This window comes from Psittacula echo (genome assembly GCF_963264785.1).
Source record: "Psittacula echo genome assembly, chromosome: 2".
In the NCBI taxonomy this organism is placed as follows: Eukaryota; Metazoa; Chordata; class Aves; order Psittaciformes; family Psittacidae; genus Psittacula; species Psittacula echo.
In genome coordinates, this window is record NC_137737.1 from 44,090,651 (window position 1) to 44,111,038 (window position 20,388).

Consider the following 20,388-nt stretch of genomic DNA (forward strand, 5'->3'; position numbering starts at 1 on the left):
GTTATAGGAATAAAAATTCAGCTGAAACAGGTGGAATATAGGACAACAATGTGAAGGATTTGTTAGCGGCAGTGGGACTGAAATGCTCTTGGGGACAGCAGCGTAAACTCGGTAATTGCTAAAATTGGGCTGGATTATATTTTATTTCTCATCCAAAAGGCAGTAACTCCTGCAGGACTGTGCTGCCCAACTGTTCCTCTTCACCGAATTAGCTTTTAAGGAGAGAAGTGGCACTTCTTGATCACCAAACCCAGTTGCTGCAGCACTAGGAGCAGATGAGGTGAACCTGCCTCAAGATCTCATGAGACACAAGCTGTATTTTCTGTTTATTATCTGCACTATAATGAGTATTTGCTTACTTTAGTCAGTGGCAAAACTTTCATTATAAAGCTTCAAAACGCTCTCCTTAGGCTCCAGTGTTTATTATCAGCACATACAACTCCTTTTCTATTTCCATTACCTAGACACACTGATTCCCTTGTTGAAAGGTTGCACATTTGCTACTTGTGCTGTTCAAAACTGCCCAAAGTATGGCACAAATGACATTCTGAAATGTGCAGGGAACCAGACAGGCTCACTAATTGATTTTGTTTCCCTTAGCATCATAACTTAGCATGTGGAATACTGCTAGCAGTGTTAACATCTGCTCACACAAGCTTTCTTCTCCAAAATACACAGATGATAAACACATCAGCAAACCTCCATAAAGAAATACATATCTATGTTGAGTTGGACCTTGCCCAGTTGCACTAACTACTCAGTGCATTTACTAAGAAACACCTGTGAAAAAAATGCAAGCAAGCTGAAAATCATTGAAATAAAACCAGAGGAAGGAAATTGAAGGGGACTAAGGAAGAAGGCAGGCTACAAGAGAGGTAAATAGGAGAGAGGCCAGGCCTAGAAGGTGGCAGAATTGGGAGCACCTTGAACGTGGAAGGTTAAAGCTGAGCAAACACGTTCTTACACACAGCATCTCTCAAGCTAGGAAACCTTCAGTATCCTCTTTGAGGAATTTGCTTGGGTTATTAGTGTTCCTAAACCCACAATTAATTTTAATGAATCCATTTTCCTTTTTTTAGACCGGCTTCAAAGGGGAAAAGAGGAGGAGTTTCTCTCCACATCAGTGCATTTACAAAGGACAAGTCATAGGATTCCAGAGGAAACTCACCATGGAAAGATGGAGGAAACACAGGTTTCTGCTCCATGGCATGTGTATGTAGGGTATAAACTGAAATGCAATATTTAAAAAGCAATCTACTCAGATTCAGGATCATCCTAGGATACAAACCTGAGGTAGGTCAGAGCAATTACTTACAGACCCTGACTTACTAGGAGGCTCCCAAGGGTACAGCTCTGCAGTGAAGACCTGCTAACACACAAAAGAGCCACACAGCCCAGCCTAACCTACAGTACACATGTGCCCATAAGTTTTACAAAAATAACTATTTTTAAATACTAACGAAAATGACATTTTCATCAGTCCATACCTGGGAACCATGCTGTAGGCCACTTCCTGGGTGCCCTGCAGCTCTGTGACCTAACCACTGCATTTCTGATCCCACAGAACGTGGATACTGCCTTCTCTATAGTAACTCCCATTTAGCACCCCTGGCATGGACCAGAAAAATCACAAAATGGTTTGGGTTGGAACAGACCTTCTAGATCATCCACTTCCAACCCCCTACCATGGGCAGGGACACCTCACACTAGACCAGGTTGCTCAAAGCCCCATCTTGGCCTTGATCACTGCCAGGGATGGGGCAGGCACATTATTATGCATTTATTATTAAGAAATAAACTCTTTATTTGGTACATTTCAATAATTAAGCCCCAATACATTTCTTGACTGCACCTAGAGCTATCACCAGTAGGTATCACCAGTGTTTCCCCTTCTTAAGCAGCCAGTCATCTGAAGCCTGCATTCAGCCCCTATCACTTTGGCCATCAGCCCCTCCAGATTCACCTCCATGCCCACCTTTACCCCTCCTGCCCTTTGCTGGCAGGGGTCCTGCGAGGGGCGACCGCAGGCTCTGGCAGATGGGCAGGCAGGAGGCCTACCCTGCTCTCTGCTTCCTCACACGGGTAAGCAGCTGCCCGCACCCACAAGCCCTGGGCCCGGCCTGGGCTGAGCTGCGTTGGCCGGTTAATTTTCTCCCTCATGCCAAAGCAGGTATATGCCTGCTCTCACACGCCTTGGTGGTGACAACAGCCCTTCCCATCCCGGCAAACGCCGTGCCGGTAACCCACGGGCAGCCCACGAATCCGGGACCCACTCCGCTCTAGACGAAGGAAGGTTGAGCCTCACCGACCGCCGTCCAAGGCAGAACGAGCGCCTGCGCAGAGGCTGCTGTCGGCTCCGTAATGGCGCACCGCGCGGGCGGGCGGGCGCTGTCTCTGCTGCGGGGCCACCTGCGCCTCGCCAGCCCGGCGGCGACCGGCGGCTGCGCGGGACACGGGCAGCCCCGCGGGCAGGTCCGGCCTGGCTCCTCCGGGGCTGCAGTGCAGAGGGCGCCGCAGGCGGCCGGCCCCGAGGAGGCGGGTGAAGGTAGGGGTCGCCGGGCCGCGGCACGTTCCCCTCATGGTGTCGCCGGTACGGCTGTGCCTCCCGGGGGGCGATGAGGTCAGGAGAGAGCGCGGGGAGTGGAGTGTCCGCCTGTCGAGTTTGCGGCTGGCGGTTCGGCCTCGGGAGAGGCGCCTGGGCAGTGCCGGCGTCCCAGGCTTCAGTACTTTCTTAAGGCCTCGGAGTCCCTGCAGCGACGGGGGCATCCCGTGGCAGCTGTGTTGGCCTGTGCTTTCTCGGCAGTAGCGCCAGGGTGCAGCCTGGGAGGCCAGAACCTGCTAGCGTTGTCTGGGACTTGGTTTATTAAACGTAGAAATGCGCTAGAGGTGAATGAATTTCCCCGTCTACTCCACTCTTGTGAGACCCTGAGTACTGCGTTCAGCTCTGGGCCCCCCAACGTAAAAGCCGCGTGAACCAGTTGGAGTGTGTCCAGATTTCGGTTAATGATCCTTTTTTTGGACCTGGTTTGCCACATGACTGTGTGTATACTTGCATTAGATCAGGATGCAGAGGGCAGCATTAGAGTATCTACGAGCACCATATGGAGAATGGTGTCGTTTCTTGCAGCAGGAGTGCTGGTGTATACCTGTTTAAAATAACTGTGAAACTTTGTCACTAACTGGAAATGTTACATGGAACAGAGGAAGAAAGCAAAATGGACTCTCTCTCTTGCATTTAATATGCTTACAACCACCTTTTGGATGTGATCATCTATACTCTGCTGTGCTTAGATTGTGCAGATGACAGCAGAGCTAGGAAGAGATGTCAGAGCACATCATCTGCTGTAGTAACTAAGCATGTGCAGGCAATAAATCAGGAGGAATCACATGGGCAATCTGGAATAATGCAGAGAGCTGTGGGAGTGAGAAGATCCAGGTTCATCTCCTGATTGTGGCACTCATCCATGTGACTTGTCCTTTCTGTATCAGAGTCACTTCATACTGCTCTGCCTCTAAGGAAAATAGGATATTTATCATCTTCATAAAATGCTTTTTTTGTTTTCTAATGAAAAATGCTACATACAACTAAGCTATCAAAACAACTATGTTGCTTCATATTTACAAGACTATGTAAGAGCTCAATACATTTGTAAAATAAAATCATAGAATGGTTAGGGTTGGAAAGGACCTTAAGATCACCCAGTTCCAACTCCCCTGCCATGGGCAGGGACACCTTCCACTACACCAGGTTGCTCAAAGCCCTGTCCAACCTGGCCTTGAACACTGCCAGGATGGGGCAGCCACAACTTCTCTGGACAACCTGTACCAGTGTCTTACCACTCTCAGTAAAGAATTTGGTCTTTATATCTAACCTAAATCTCCCATTTAAGTTTGTTTGGTTTTTTTTTTAATGATAATAAATGCTAACAAATGTCATTAGATGATAGTTAAGATTTTTTGTGAGGTCACAATATCCCAGGGGTTCCTAAAAATCAAGACTGTAGAATGGAGTGGTCTGCTGAGTCTTCCTATAGCAGACAGTAGCTGCAGGGAACTAACTGCATGTTCTCCAGTCTGACTTACAAATTGCAGTATTAACAGACAGCAGCTTCACAGGCTGTAGTAATGTGCTGTGGTCAGTAGATTAGTTTGAGAGTTATGCAGGCAAGTGATTATGATTTCAAATTTCAGGATATGTCCCCTTTTCATGTATGCAATCAAGAAAAAAGTGTCTATGTTCAGCGTGTCTCATTTCCTGTTAATTCTGTGGGCTGTCAGCAGCAATGTAGATTGCCAGTAGTGTGGCAAGATATGACTGATCTGTGGGTTTATTGTAGTAGAGCAGATGAAAGTATAGTATTAAATGAAATTTTTGAGTAGGAGTTTACTGTAAAAGAAGGTGACGAGTTGTAGAAATAAGCCAATGTTGAATTGTTCTGAAGGTGAAAGTGCTGGTTTTATGGTAGCTGAGAGAGATTATCTTTCCAGCATAGCTTGCCAAAGGTCTAGCTCTGCCTCATACCCTAGCTGGTATTTCCAGACTCATATGTAGAGTCTGACTCTGTGTGCTGAGTGTTTTGATGGTGAACAGCAAATCAAAGGAGAGAAAAGATTCCTTGTATTATCAAGCTTCCTGGGGCATCAAAGGAAGTCAGTATTTTTTTCTTCCTATATTTGCTATTCCTTGTTCGTACAAATGTATGCATTTGTGACAGACATGCACTTAACGTTTGTGTCTTTCACTCATTCTTGGTTGCTTTTTCTTTTGCTGTGACCCTCTCAGAGAGCCAGTACAAACCTTTGGCCAGTTTTCAATCCAGAGAAAGAGACTAAGTGTACTAAAATCAGTTTTACATCTTTCTATTTATATAGAAGAGTCTTGATGCTCATTTCATCTCACAGATGCTGAAGTCAATACCAGAAAGAAGACATTTGCTGAGGTCCAGACAGAACGATTGGAGCAAGCAGAACGGACTGTTTTAATTAAGTGCCCACCAAAATTGAATGAAAAAAAATTATTGCAGTATTTATCCAGTCATGGAAACATTAAAAGTCATTTCTTTTTTGAAAATCGGGTAAGTAATTAACAAAGTAAAGTAAAATTTAGACTTATACAAAAACAAATGCCAGCATTTGGTCGAGGCCTCATACATGCAAGTTAAGAAAATGATCTATAATTAGTATATTAAATTAATTTTTTATCTTTCTTAATGTTGCTGGGCAACAGATTTTTATTCATCAATCAGCTAAGCAACACTTAAGGCATAGCTAGCAACCTGTTTTACATTAAACCTCTGAAACTTTCACATAGCGCTGCACTGTGTGTTGTTCTGACAACAGAGATAATTCTCTTTTATGTGTTTTCTAAGTGTTGCAGTTGTGAAGATAAATAGATTTTAGAACTTTTATGTTTAGTGCTTACTGCCAAGAATAGCATATCTTAAATATTTCTGACCTCTTGTGAAGAAATGCCTAGAAATTGTTGAGGTACAAGGCCTTGCATTCGGCTTCAGGACCGTCATTAAACTGTCTCAGCAACTCCCATCTAAATAGTATCAGTTCAGGGCTTGTACGCATTTATCTAACCCTGTCTGTTTCCATTTGTCATGTTTTAGAGTATCCATGCTTTAATAGAATTTTCGGAAAAGAACAGTATAGCCTCGTTGCAGGATGTCATTGGAGTCCCAAGTGCTGCAGAGTATCACGTTGTTCCATTTAAATCTAGACTTTTTACTTTCATGCTGAAAAACCCAGTCAGTCAAGCTGCTGAAGAGGCACCACTTCACCTCTCTCCTCAGTCTCACATTCCAGTGAAAGAGCTTATTGAGAAGCTTTGTCATGCAGACAGTGTAAGTAGAGGTTTCTTGATCTCTTTCAATGAGAAATGAACCATGCCTATTTCAGATTTGCAAGTAGTCATATGCAACTTACCAAACAATTTATTTCTATTTTGTAAGGAAAAAAAAAAAAGCAGCCCTTCTTAGAATTTTGTGTGAGTCCTTCATTGAAATATGTGGACGAAATTAGGAATTTTAATTGCGAAAATATTTTTTCTGTATGAAATAAGCACATTTGAGATTAAAAAAAATCTTCCAGTTGCAGTGATGTTATGTAGATGTAAATGTATGCTACTAGACAGAAGATGAGTGATTTTATATTTAAAGTATTTATTTTCTCACCTAGATAAGCAGTCAGATGTACATCCTACTGAATGAGTATCAGCTTACAGATGAAAATATCAAGCTCCGATATCTGGTCTGTTCCCTGGTTCAGGATTTTGCACGTGCATATTTTCCAGACAGCACAGTAAAGCCATTTGGCTCTTCAGTCAACACCTTTGGCAAATTGGGATGCGATGTGGACATGTTTCTGGACTTCCATGATACACAAAAGCATGCTGCAAAAATGGTAAGATTATGCTGTGCATCTTTAACCTACTGGATTTCTTCAACAGAGCAGCTCATTTGCTGTTTCACACACAGGAATCAGTTTGTTTATACTTAGATTTTACATGAGTTCATACTATAGGCTGTGAACAAGTTTATTTGAATGTTTGGATTTGAAGACTTTCAAAAGATGGATGTGACATGAAAGATACCTTCCTTGCAATAGGAAGAAAATGATTTGGTGTTTACGTAGACTTTGTACTGATAGGGTGTATTTCCCTGTGAAAAAAGCCCTTATTGTCTGAAATGGATGCAGTGTCAGACCTTCCATTCTTACGTTGTGGTTTCATCTTCGTGGATGAAGGTGCTGGGCTTCATCCATGCTCTTTTAAAGCTTGGCTTTGATTTTTAGGGTTTTCACAGATGCTGAATGGGTAACTAACTAAGTGATTCTGGCATTTTGAAAACTTTTTATTTGGATGATGATAGATAGTTTGGGAAAAACTAGCTTTGTTTTCCTTAAAAAAATAAAATCACGATAGACTCAAGATTTCGAAGACTAAAAATTCGCTCAGCTTTTCTGTACAACTTGTATATTGCTACGTATGTTACTTTTAAAGAAATACCCCTTCAAACATACATAGTATTTAATACTATTGCAGTGATCAGACACAGTGAAAGCAAAATGTCAGCTGAAGAGTTCACACACACATCGTGTGTGAATTATTAAAATCTAGGAACCCTTTACATTTAAACAGTAAAGTTACCTCTTAAAGTTTGAAGGAAAAATCTTTCAAGTATAAAGTTACCATTTTCAAAGCGTATTTTGTGACTAGCTGTTTTCTTTTGTAGTCATCCCCTGTAGAAATAGAAGTTCTGTGGCGAACTTTATTGTTACTTGATGATGGACAAGTTTACTGGCAGTTGTGATTACTTGTGGATAGTTCACATGCTCATTACTATGGGGATGCTGGAGCAAGAAGCCAGCAGGGATACTAGCTGAGTGTGTGCCTTCAGATTACATGGTAGGTTAATAGGCTGTGTGACACACTGATACTCTCTATGGTGCAGCGAAGCTTTTTTCTTGTGTGCAGGCACAGACTATATGCACTGAAGATGATGATCTTGTTGGTTTTGTTGACATTTTAGAGTGTTAAAACATGGGTACATCTGCTGCATCAATGTAAAAGTATGTAAAATAAGGAACATTAGAGCATCACCGACGGCCTCAGCTTTGGCCAACAGCTGGAGCTGGCTAGAACTGTCCCTGTCCAACATTAGGAGCAGCTTCTGGTGGCTTCTTAAAGAAGCCAATCCTGCAGCTACCCTACTACCAAAACCTTGCCATGTAAACCTGGTACTAACATTGGGCCCATTGCCTGTGATGGGCAACAGACAGTATTTCAGAGGAAGGCAAAAATCTCATATAGTTGGCAGTATGATTTGTAGGGAGAACAATATTCTCCCTGGCAAATTGTGTGACTAGTATACGTAACTTGACTGTCTTAGAACAAGTGAAGACAAGGGGAGGTGGCTTTAGTTATAAGATGATAGAGCAGCAGTGAAATGGGTATCCTCTGATTTTTGCTTTATTGCATCCTTTTAGGAGGTACCAGCAATGGTACCAGCCATTTCGGTATCTATTTACATTAAATAACATTATTTTTAGTCTTACGGTAAACTGATTTCTAGTTGTGAATTTAAAAAGCAGCAAAAGTGGGAGCATTCTTTACCAAGATCATCAATGCAATGTTTGACCATGACCATTCTGAACATGTGGGCAGTTTGGGATATTAGTGAATGACATAAAACAGAGTTCTGTGATATTTTTAAAGTAACAACTTTTGTGTTAAAACAGTTACGCTTCTTGCTTAAGGTACTGTATCAATTTACCCCTGAGTAATAGTTTACTTTATGTACATTTGCTGTTCTGAGTGACATGGCAAGGATAAGTGGAGAACCTATTGAGGCAAGTGTATCGGTACTTCATCCTGCCCAGCTGACACCAAAGCTGTGTGAGAAGGTCCTGTCAATGATTAAGAGTACCTATTTTATCATTACAAAAAAATAAGTCTTTATTCAGCTTCTGAGAGATACTGAGCTGCTGTTCGGAAGGCATGTTGTGAATTTTGTCACAAACAAAAAGGTCCAAATACCAGCACACCTACATGTTGTCAGAGTTCCCGTCTTTTTCTTTCTTGTTACCTGCCTCAATGCTAATAGTTACAGGCTTTTTTCACTTTGAGCCAGCCCTGCCGTAGCATGCATACACAGCTAAATGGATGAGGGACCTCTGTCCTGGTATGGTCAAACACATATGCTGTCTGGAGAACTGTTGGCAAGAGCAGTCCACTTCAGTGATTGCTGGAGCAGTTCAGAAATTCAGCACCTAAATAGACTTTATGGGAAAGGTTTCAAGGTCTTTAACTTCTGAATTGTTTCTCCTGTCTGTGAACCCATGTTTCTTTTGCACTAACCTGGTGACAACAAAAGTAACCTCCCCTGTGTCTCAGAGGACTACTTAGGTCACTGTGTAATGCTGTTTGTGGAGTGTACATTTCACTCATGATGGGTTTTAAGGCGGGTAATAAATCAGTGTCAGCTATTGAATTAGCAAGCAAAATTAGCTGAGGCTTCTTAAAAACATAGAGGGACTATAAAGAGAACAGAGATTTCATGGGTATGAAGTTATTTTATTGAGATACACACTACAAATATGACAGTTCAAAATAAAAAGGCCTACAAGAAAACAGATTTCTGATGTTGTCAGAATACATCTTTACAGGTGTTTTTGTTTGTCATAAAAACTGTATGTGTAGTGAAGTGATTGGTTTAGGTCTTACAGAAGCTTGTCTTCTTTTTGAGGGATTAAGTTATTTGCATGTTCGGGGCTAAACCAGGACAAGGTTTTTTTTAATTTTTTTTTTTTAAATGAAAAAGGCATTGTCCTTTACACTGATATTTGGTTCACTAATAATGCATTGTTCTTTGAGGATTTGAAATGGAATTACTGGTGGTTTGAAATTAAGGGTGTTCTGGTTGTTGTTTGCCTCTCTAGTTCCACTGTATGCTCCTCTTTTCAATCAGATCGCATATGCTCTCAGGAATTCCAGAATTACTTGTTGTAGGCAATAGTGATATGTAGTAGTATTATACTGTAAAGTTACTTGTTCAGATGAGGGTAAATTGATTACAATTAATCTGGAAAAATTGAATCCCTGAAAAAGAATATAAAAGATAATACAACATGGTTTTACCTTTTTCAAAGTTCTGCACGTTGCCTTGAATAATTCTTGTCTATCGATCTTTAATTGAAACTCTTTTGCAAACAGTTGTAGTCTATCACAAGTATTCTTAAATGTCTCTGGTTCCAGGGCTAACACTTTACTTTTAAAATTCTGTGTTAGAAAAAAGGTCCCTTTGACATGGAGTATCAAATGAAAAGATTACCGTCTGAAAGATTAGCAACCCAGAAAATTCTCTCTGTGGTTGGTGATTGCCTTGATAATTTTGGTCCTGGATGTGTGAGTGTACAGAAGATACTCAATGCTCGCTGTCCGCTGGTGAAATTTTCCCATCAACCGACAGGATTCCAGTGTGATCTGTCAGTGAGCAACAGGTGAGACAGTTTTAAAAAGTTTAGAAAGAATACTAATGTAATTATGTTCTGAAAACCTGTAATGAAAATTGTTTTGTCTACTCCTTTCTGTGTTGTTAACAGAAGTGAATGTTGGCTCTGAAAGTAAAAAGGATATATTTGACTGTATAGAGCTCAGGTTTTGAAGTAGTTAAGATATCTTTCTCCAGCATAGGAAATACTTGCTGGCTGAAACTGAAGACTTGAAAACCACTCTATACAGTAAGGTTGACTAATAAGGAATTGAAAGAAGGCAGTGCTTGTTAGTTATTACTTCCCTTCATTTATATGGGCATATGCACTGTCTTCTTTTGATTAGTTTTCAGATTAAGCAGCTCCATTGTGTTAGTTTTCAGTTATTTGGCTTCTAGTTATCGGTGTCCTTTTTTTCTTAAGGGTCTGCATACAGCTGTTTGCTGGCAAGGTATCTTGAATGCTAAATTAACTTGCTGAACGTCTGAAAGCAGAATCTCAAGTCTTACTGTCGTTTTGGACCTTTCACTGCAATGCCCAATAGAGGGAGCAGGCTTCTTAGAAATATCTCTCTTTGCATCTGTTTTAGCTCTGACAGCATGCCCTCGTTTGGTTGATAGTAACATGTATGATTTGGTTTGCTGTCACTTATTTATTAAGAAATACCCACCACAACCCAGAATACATCCATAACACTGGTTTAAGGGTACCATAATAAAAAATGAGTAACTAACTTTTTTTGTTGTTGTTAGGGAATAGTAGAATGTGAGTGATTCGCTTTCAGAATACTTTTCATAAGAATTTTAGTTCAGATTTTGTGATTTGTCTACATGAGATACAGTCAGATCCTAGCCTGAATTTTCTGAATTACCCAAAGCTCCATTTCAGAATATGCAGGAGTTGTTAAGACAGTACGGAACAAATGTCTTGCAATAAAATTACTTTTGTATAGGCAGCCAGAGTGAAAGTCAGCATTTACTTGTAATTCTCTGCTGACAGTTTGGCTGGTTGGGACCGCATGGGTTGTCCTTTTATCATTTGGAGTAATACCAAACCTCTGGACACAAGGAAGCGCTTCAGAGTTGAAGTTTTAGAAGTCCAGGTGTTGTAAAACTTTGACATGGTAAATTTCCCCAAAATGCCATGGTGGATTTTTAGAATAATTCAGTGCAAGATTAGGAGCAAAAATCCTGCAGCTGTAGTTCAACAAGTACTTTAAACTGAACCCAAAATAAGTTTTGCTCTCACACCATGCTTCCATTTTTCTTCTACCTTTTCATGCCCTCTCGTTTGTACACTACATGAATGTTTGTACGACCATATGATGAAGCACGTAAAAACCTGATCCATCTGAAGACCTTTATTCTTCCAGATTTTCTAGCAGGACTAAATATGAGTAATTTGAAAATTGGCTTCTTTTGCAAATTTCAGTGTATCTCTGCACTTCATGTATTTTTCAATACATTGTTAGGATAGAGATACTGTCTAATGTACCTCAAAGGCAATTGTGGCTAAATTGTGGTTTTTGCCTTCATTATGTATAGTTTCACTCCTGAGTACTTGGTGGAACTTTCTTGTTTCTTTCTTTCTTTTTTGCTTGTTTGGTTAGGTTTTTGTTTATTTGTTTAACTCACACTGTGATGTGGAACAAGGAAACAGTGCAAATGCAGTATTGTTATTTACAATATACAACAAGTATACAACTGTATACTTACTACTATGGAAAATTACCAAATATTTCATCCTGGACAATTTCAGGCATTCTCCTCTATTTTTTAAATGCATAAAAGTTAAATGTGGTTTTTTATAGATACCCTAATGATGCTGTAGGGCTGAACAATGAACTGGTACTTCACAGTTCTCTCATTATTTACATGTCTCTTACTTTTCATTCCTTCTTCAGCATCGCTATAAAAAGTTCAGAACTCTTGTACATCTATGGCTGTCTGGATTCCCGTGTAAGAGCACTAGTGTTCAGTGTACGATGTTGGGCCCGTGTTCATGGACTTACAAATAGTATTCCTGGCACCTGGATTACAAACTTCTCTCTGACCATGATGGTCATGTTTTTTCTGCAAAGGAGATCACCACCTATCATTCCAACACTAGATCAGCTTAAAGAACTGGCAGGTAAGACAGCTATTTATGTGTTTATTACAGTGACTTTCACATTTATTTTCTCTAAAGTGACGAATAAACTCAACCAATTTCTTTATGTCCTCAAATTACTAGTGCATACTATGCATGCCTTATGTTTAAGAGAATATACAGGTTTTAGATGGGTTTTTTTGTGAAAATAATACATTTTAAAGGCAAAAAATCCATTTTCAATACAATACTAAATTCTGTTTAGAGGGGTTAGGCTTGTTCTGTGCCTCAGATAATTAAGAGCTCATTTATTTGCTCCGTGCTCCCACGCTAGCTCTTTTTTTTTGTTTATTTCCTATTTTGTCTGTTTTAGAAGACTTGTAGTGTCTCTGATGTCTCTGCAGTTGTTAAGAATTTTGTGCAGACTGATGTGTATTGCTTTATAGATGCCAAATGTTTAAAGAAAGTCTATATTTTTTCCTCACCATTTAGAATATCCTTGAGACTGTCTAAGTCATCTGCAAAGAATTCTTTTATCTTCCCAACCAAGCTCTTCTGGCTGTTTCATACATAGCTTCCAGGGCATATTATGTTCAGTGAATCTTAGAAAAGCATAGGGAATAATATCCCAAGTTCTTGATTCCTCACTCATGCCTTCTGGTTGTTGACATGCTTCTCTGGAAGCTTTGAGTGCTCTGAGTGGAAAAAAAGGTCTGTGTCCATTTGCTTTAAAATCAGTTTAAACATTCCATCAGAATTCTACAGTTTTGTTGTTTGTTTTTTTTTAATACATAAGCCAAGACACCTGCACTGAAATTTTACAAGAAAATTCCTAAATCTTTTTTTAAGTTTTTCAAAAAAGACAATGGACACTTTAGGTCTGATTTTTCGAAACCCTCACAGTTGTTAGCCTTAGAGATTTGTGCTGTTTAGTGTGTGATAAAGCTCTGTATGCAGAGATATCAGGTTTGTTACTTAAAATAAGTAACTTAAGAAATACAGAGATATCCTATACCTTATTACTGTAGGCTTTTAAAAATACAGCATTTACTCATGCTTCTTTTCCTTTGCCTGTCCATGTACTTTTTTCTTTTAAATCTTTAACCACTTAAGTTGAATCTTAACCTGAAAGTTCCCTCGTGAACTCCTAATTTGATGTATTTAATACGATAGCATTCATCAAATTCAGTCATGTCTGTTACCTGAATTTTATTAAACACAATGGTATTTTATTATTTATCACTTACAATTATGCCCATGATTTTTGTTCCAGATCAAAAAGACAAGCTTGTAATTGGAGGATACGATTGCTCATTTGTTAGTGACTTAAGCAAGATTAAATGTACAAATAATACAGAAACACTTGGTAGGTAAATTGTCATCAACATTTTAAAATTGTTTTTTATGAGCATGTTGAAAATAAACTTTTCATGTTACTGATGGCTGTTGTTTTTCTTTCCCTTAGATGTATTGTTGGGTGACTTTTTTGAATATTATGGAAACTTTGATTTCAGAAGGAATTCCATAAATCTTCGAAAGGTGAATGAATTTTAATCTCTCATCAGTATCAACTGAATTTCTTTGCTTGCCATTTGACAAACTACATATGCTAAGGAGGAGTTTCTGTCATTTTTAATTGCGTGTACAAAGTCCATTTACATTGGTTGTATCCAAAAACAGAGTCCTTCATGTCAAGGAAGAAGGTTTTCTTCTCAAAGCCTTGTCACTTATAGCACCATTAAGGACACTTGCAGTGTCATTACTTGAGTATGGTGGAAAGCACAAAATCTGATGCTAAGACTGTATGGTTTTTCATGAAAACCCTGTAATAAAATTGGCAGTTTTAAAAATAGACGCTATTTTGCTACATATATAACTAGCTGCCTTAACTTCCACCTGTTCCTGCTGGTCTTCTTACAAGGATTTCTGTGCTGTGTTGCTGTGTGGACATTTGTGTTCTGTTTCCTACGTGGGCACTATAGATTACAGGCACTAAGAGATCTTTTTGCTGCTGGTGGTTGATTTTTAGAAACTGATTCATTAAGCTGGGGAACTTTTGTTTGCCATTAAGCCTTAAAAAAGGCAAGCAAAAAATATATACATGTTAAAGCCTGAGCTTGTCAGGGCAAATGTCTGTGCTGCTGATGTTTTTCTGTTTACTGGTCAGTCCTCGTGGCCCTAGGCGAGTGTATGTAGCATGTACGTGGACACTTCCTGGACTAGCAGTAGCTCATAGATTCCCGCTACAGCTTGTGGTAGAAGGCCTGAAGAGATTCCGTAATACGGAGCAGGTCAGCCAAGTAGCAGTGATAAGCACTGAGATGGAAGTGTGTTTAAATAGCAAACTACATAGTTGTCAGCGACTTGCCCAAAAGTGTCCATGACCTGAATACCTCTCTATTTAAAGGACAAACTGAATGGGGAGGAATTCCACCCAAAGTAATAATCCTGTTTTGTTATACTAGCTCCTAATGAGTACTGAAAGAGGAGTGGTTTGAACAGTTTAAGTGGTTGTAGTAGTTTATCACACTGGGCTGTGCAGGTTAAATATGACACACTCATGCTGCCCATACACAAATGGAGATAAGAGTAGGAAACTGCAATGAGTGAGGTCTGAGGTTTGTGGAAAAGCAAACGGGAGAACGGCCAAAAAGGCTAAGCTGTAGTTGTGTGTTCTTTACCTTGAAGGAAATCTAAGCTGAATGCGGCAAGGAAAACCACCGCTAAGAGGATTCAGAGAACAGGAGTCATACAGTCAGGTTGACAGGAAAATTAACTTGATTAATAATGAGTGGGATTTTTTTGCAAAAAGTTCTCTAGTAGGTCAAAATACTAATGTACTAAGAATACAAAATGCTAATGTAATAACTCAAGTGATTTGTTATTTGCTCAACGTATAATACACATATGCAACTTTGGCTTTTTCTTTACACTGTCTGCAGGGAAAGGAAGTAAATAAACCTGAATCGTCTCCTCTTTATATCTGGAATCCCTTTGAACAAGACCTTAATATTAGCAAGAATGTTAATCAGCCACAGCTGGAGAAATTTGTAGCTATGGCCAGAGAAAGTGCCTGGATTTTACGGAAGGAAGAGAAAGCTCAGCAAATAATCAATAAAGAGCCTTGGGGACTGGCAGCCCTACTGATACCATTTGGAAAAAGTAATTCCAGCAAGAATAGGATGAAAGGAATAGGAAGCGAAACAATCAGAAACCTCTTGGACTCTTTAAAGTTAAATAATCCAAACAATCTACAAAAAACAGTGGGAAAGTGACTTTCAGCACAGAAACACAGCAGCTAATATTCTGTTTTAGGAATTGAAGGTGAAATACAGTCTGAAGAACATTACTTTTAATATTTCTATTATGGTGAAATGGAGAGTAAAATGACCTCTGTTTTCCATTGTGATGCTTTTTGTACAGGTCTGCTTGCTTTCTGTACATTTTTCTCCTTGCTCTTCACTTTTCCATCTGGTTTATGAATGAAGAGCATTCAAATGGAAGTTTTACAGATAGATTTTGGAAGTAGTCTTCAGCTGGGCCCTATTTAAAAAAAGACTGAGAGGAACAGCATGGGAAGAAGCTTTTGGGAATTCTGTTGGCTAAATAAAAGCTCAAGAAACAACCACCTTTTGGTAAAACCTCAGTGTGAAAGATTAATGTGCTAGAACCATTGCTTCCAATCCAGTCATGTTTCGGAAACCAGTAAAACCGAAGTGCATGTATCTATTTTTGCAGTTGTTTTCCATTCATGTAGATAGTGCCAAAACAAAATAAAGAGAATGGAATTAGATAGTAGGGTTTGCCATTTCATAAAACATTGCTCTCCAAGGGTAGTGCAACTGTTCAATGGTAGAAAAGTGGTTTTGTTCTTGTATTTACCATTGGATTTCAAATTTCTTCAGTCAACTCTCTTCTTGTCTGTACCATAGGACTGGTTCCCACCCACACTTGTATATACACTCATGTTTCTCATCTTGCCTTCAACTTCACTTTAAACCTGTCTTTCAGGTTCAGGCAGGGGCTTCTGCATGTCCTTCTTGCCTCATCACTCTCCTCAAAAGTTGCTACCTAGTAGACAACACCAAAGCCTTCCTCTCACTGTACTTTGCAGAAGGATTTATTCCCTGCAGAGATTTATGGGGAGTCAGGTATCATGCTGGAGTCTTGTTCACAGGCTTGCTGTATTTTTCAGATACTCAGCTAAACGACAATTGTCCCCCTTCCAGATCAGTTAGTCCAGTGAGAGTCAATCCTTCTCATTGACTTAAAGCATTGAGTTCTCTGTCCATCTGCCACAGAAGGGTTTTAGGAGGAAGGGGGAGAGGAGAGGGAAGAAAGTCAGGTAAGTGGAGAGCAGATGTGATGGTAAGCAAATGTCACATAGATTTTCCAGGTACATTTGTGAGTATTCTACCTGTCCAGTTTGAGAGCCACTCATGCATTGAAATTAAATGGCAATGATAACTCTACAGACGGTTGTCTTTATTCTTAACAGAAATTCTGTACAAGAAATAGCTGTAACTTGCAGATTATCATACAGAATGCAACATTGATGTTTATGAGCACTTTCATTTTCAGTGTGTTCAGATTCTTTTATGTTGCAGTAGTATATGATATTGTGTAGACTTTCTTTCTAATGGTGTAGTCTAAAGAGTTTAGAAGTGTGTTTTCTCTTTTCCCTGAGGTATTATTTGTTGGAAATACTGTGGGCAGTAATGTGTACTGGAAAAGTACTTGTAAAAACTAGGCAAGGAAAAGTACTTCCCAGCAGTTGGCAGACTAAAGGGTTAGACTTGGAGATCAATTTCATATTAGTTTATTTGGAGTTTAAACTAATATTCATGTGTCCATTTCTGATTCAGAAGTGTTTTCTTGAATGACAACTGACATAGTCATTATTTTGGTCACAGGAATTAATTCTTGTATTAATTTCTTCAAGATTGAGCTTTGAATTTCAGACTTAGTTTTCTACCTAAATCCTGGTGCTAGTGTGTGAACTTCTTTTTGGTGGCTGGCATGATAACTTGTTACTGGTGCTAACCCAGAGCTTTTAATGGGAGGCTTGGCACAGATGCTGTAAAGGGCCTATTGCTACCTTAATCTTTACAGAACCTAGAGATAGACTTTTTTGCTATTTCCCTCAGCAAAGGGCTCTGAAGCTTTTTGAAGTTTTTCAAAGGTTAGGGCAGTACTTGAATACTAGTGAGTTTTCTTTTTTCCAGCTAAACAAAATGGGTAATACTGCAGTGCAATAATAAGACAGTGGAACAGAAGCATACAGCAGAGCTGTGGCAGTGTACATCTACTTGCATTATATTCGTGGTAGTTCACCCTAATTGAGATTCTGTAAGAAATTTGACAACTAGGCACAAGATGCTTGTAGTCAAATACCACTAAACTTTGTATTTTGGTTACACAGCTGAGCTACACTGGAGCACTCGCTTCATTTGTAAATATGTATAGGTGTTAAAGCTGCTTAGTATTCCTTGAAAGGCAGGGCAGAACATGGTTACTGTACGTGCAGAGCCTTTCAGCATCACTTTTCTGTTTAGACTGACTGTCCCTTTTGGGAATAGTTCTGAACCCTTGTTATGGCTGCAGGCCAATTTCTGAAAAGGAAAATGAAAAAAGAAGCCAAAAGCAGTGTTGGAGCAATGGAAATGCACGGGTGAATGGTTCAGATGTCTGCAGGTCCAGGGAGCTGCAGACTAACTGGTGAGTGAAACCTAGAGACTTTGAGGAGGAGGTATCATTGATATAAATAAGCCCAGTGGGCAGTTTTCGTAGAGGAGGCTGCTACCAGGGGTGGGGAGCCGATCCGAAGCTTCCCTAGAACATGAGCTATGTCTGGGAGAAGAGCTGTGTGACACTGGTGGAACTGAAGCCATTTATGGCAAGAGAACCGGACTGAGAAGAGGAGGACCAAGATTTGAGGGGTTGTATTTAGCAAATCAAAAGAGACGGTGTGATTATAATATCCTGAGGGCAGCAGCCTTATCATACTGAAGATGGTTAGAAACAATCAATGTGGTTCTGTCCACGAAAACAAGGTTTGGCTATTTGTCAAGAAAGGGCTGTGGTTTGACGGTCTGGATTTGAGAGCTCATTCACATGGTCCAAAACCACTTAAAAATGTCTCAGCAAGAGTCAGTTTTAGTTGCTTCCCAAATGCTATAGTGTAGGGTAGGCTGTTGGGGAGGCTGCATGTAAGGAACATCAGTGAATCAAACACATTTTTGTCCCTCTGCCCCTTCCCCTTGCTTGGAATGTGTTTTAGGGCAGTCTCACATTCCCTGGCTCTTAAGTGGTTAGGGAAAGTGAAAACATTTAGAAGTTCCTTGCCCTGAGAAAATGCTCTTTGGGACCATGACTTCAAGTTAACATTTGTTGCCAGCAATGGTTTTTTTTTGTGTGTGTTTTTCTTGTGGTTTTGTTGTTTTGGTTTTGTTTTTTTTGTTGTGTTTTTTTTTTTTTGTCCCACATGTGTGATACTCGTAAGAGTTGCAGGAATGAATTCTGCTGCAACTGCCAGCGCTCCATCTTTCTGCTCTGGCTTCCTGGGAATCTGCAGCCTTTGTCTACACCTGGCTGCTGGGTGAGCATCTGTGTGTGATGCTCATGGCTAAGACACAGTCATAAAACTGAGACTTCTTGGTTGGTAGCAGATGCTCTATTCCTCTGCCTCAATTTCAAATATACAGATCCTGCGTGAGATTCTGTTCTTTAGACTTTGGATAATTCAGGTTCAGAGAGACCTTTGCACCTAGTCCAGACACCTCTAGAGAATCAGCTGTGAGATTAGACCAGATTCTTCAGGGATTTCTCTAGCCAATACTTGAAAAACTCCAAGGATAGAGACTGCACAGCCTCTTTGGGCAACCTGTTCCAGTGCTTGGCTGTCCTCATCGCCCCAGTGGGCTGCTCTGTAATAACACTGCCACATCCTTTTCACTCTTAGTGGCTTCTTTTCTGATCCTAACTCAGTCCAGTTCTGATCCACTCTCAGTCAGACTGCCATCCATCACAAACGTTCAAGCTGCTTCTTAATGTGAAGAGACCTCTGAGTCTTCCTGTCTTCCTTCCCTGTCTCTCCTAAGGAGCCTGAATCCATCCATCACAGTGTTCCCACCATACATGAGCTATCCCACCACATTTGTTGTTCCATCAGTGCTGCGGTAACAGCATGAAAGAGCTCTAGTTCCTCCTGTTTGTTCCAGGCTGCCATACATTCATGTTTATAACTTTGAGGTGGGTACCTGTTCGTCCTTTTTTACTGTTCTTGAGGTACCTCTTGTTTCCATCAACCTGTATCCTTTGGTCTCAATCTGTGTTCGCTGCTGCCTCACTTAACCATGAGTTTTAACTGTTCTCCCATATTGGTCCTAACTGAAAGCTTTGATATGGCCACTGCACTTACCCAGCTGACAAATTCCCCATGACATTCAGATCTGGCCTAAAAATTTCTAAAAGGATCTGAAGGAAAATACGAGGTTGTGAGTTCCAGATTGGCACTGCAGAAAAGCAGCAGAAAACGCATTTGTGCCACTGCAGGGGAGTACAGCGGAAACATCTGAGCTAGTCTCAGCTGAAGCAACAGCTATGTACAGACACTTGTGCAGGTGTGGAAGGAACAAAGTCCTGGAGACACAGCACAGCGCCCCAAGGGCACTAGTGTGGAACAGGACTCTGCTGCCTAGCAGAGCTTGTCAGCTTGGGTCTGGCACGTTGCTGGTACTGTGTTACTTCTGGGTCCAGAGCTGCTGGGCTCTCAGCTGCAATGTAGTTGTGCTCCATCCTTGTGCTGAGTCTGCAGTCATCAAGGAAACATGTTCTTACAACAGCATGTCTGTCTTCTTGCAGATTTATTTCAAAGTTCAATTTTGTTTATACTCTGTGGGGGATATGGGCTGCTTTTTGTATTTGTACCTTTGGAAAAAAGAAAGTTAGACGTAGAACCTTTATTTAAATAATTTTGCCAGCAAACTAGTTAAAGGTCCATGCCAAGTTCAGCTGAAGCAAGTTTAGGATTTCCAGCCTTGGCTGCTTTGGAGATCTAATGAAACAACAATTAGGAAGTTTTTCAAAGTGAAATCATCCTGTGCACTGGAAAGTCCTCTCTTCCAAATGCATGCTTTGTCTTGCTTATTGGAAAATTACCACCAAGGTTCTATTCTAGTAGAAAATTCTTCTACATGTCACAGATAATTTGGGGTCAGTTTGTTTAAAACAAGGGTTAGGATTTATACAAGGCCAACCTGTGCCTGGAGATAAAATCTCTTTCTCCATAAATCCTCTTAGTTG

The 20,388-nt window shown here is 40.3% G+C and overlaps 2 protein-coding genes across 4 annotated transcripts in view; one reads left to right on the forward strand and one right to left on the reverse strand.

Moving 5' to 3' along the window:
• MAP3K8 (mitogen-activated protein kinase kinase kinase 8) overlaps positions 1-2,426 on the reverse strand; it is a 23,363-nt gene extending 20,937 nt beyond the window's left edge. Inside the window, exon 1 of the mRNA XM_080611751.1 lies at positions 2,306-2,426. The gene's annotated coding sequence lies outside the window, so the exon portion shown is untranslated. The remainder of the gene's footprint in view (positions 1-2,305) is intronic.
• On the forward strand, positions 2,355-15,955 carry MTPAP (mitochondrial poly(A) polymerase). Of its 3 annotated transcripts, none has more exons than XM_080611747.1 (9): positions 2,355-2,545; positions 4,903-5,075; positions 5,616-5,849; positions 6,274-6,408; positions 9,794-10,005; positions 11,900-12,126; positions 13,358-13,450; positions 13,550-13,623; positions 15,027-15,955. In XM_080611747.1, exons 1-9 carry the CDS (start codon positions 2,362-2,364, stop codon positions 15,357-15,359), a joined length of 1,665 nt encoding a protein of 554 aa, XP_080467873.1. In that variant the 5' UTR covers positions 2,355-2,361; the 3' UTR covers positions 15,360-15,955. The 3 variants fall into 3 exon arrangements, with proteins under 3 accessions (XP_080467873.1, XP_080467872.1, XP_080467874.1); XM_080611746.1 differs by having other exon boundaries at positions 6,184-6,408; positions 15,027-15,954; XM_080611748.1 differs by lacking the exon at positions 13,358-13,450 and having other exon boundaries at positions 6,184-6,408.
• Positions 15,956-20,388: the final 4,433 nt, after the last annotated feature.

Excerpts from the sequence above, each read along its gene's own strand:
- MTPAP (XM_080611746.1), top strand. The coding sequence starts at position 2,362 with ATGGCGCACCGCGCGGGCGGGCGGGCGCTGTCTCTGCTGCGGGGCCAC. Across the intron at positions 6,409-9,793 it reads AAAAGCATGCTGCAAAAATG|AAAAAAGGTCCCTTTGACAT; the intron begins GTAAGATTATGC and ends ATTCTGTGTTAG. Across the intron at positions 13,624-15,026 it reads ATTCCATAAATCTTCGAAAG|GGAAAGGAAGTAAATAAACC; the intron begins GTGAATGAATTT and ends CACTGTCTGCAG.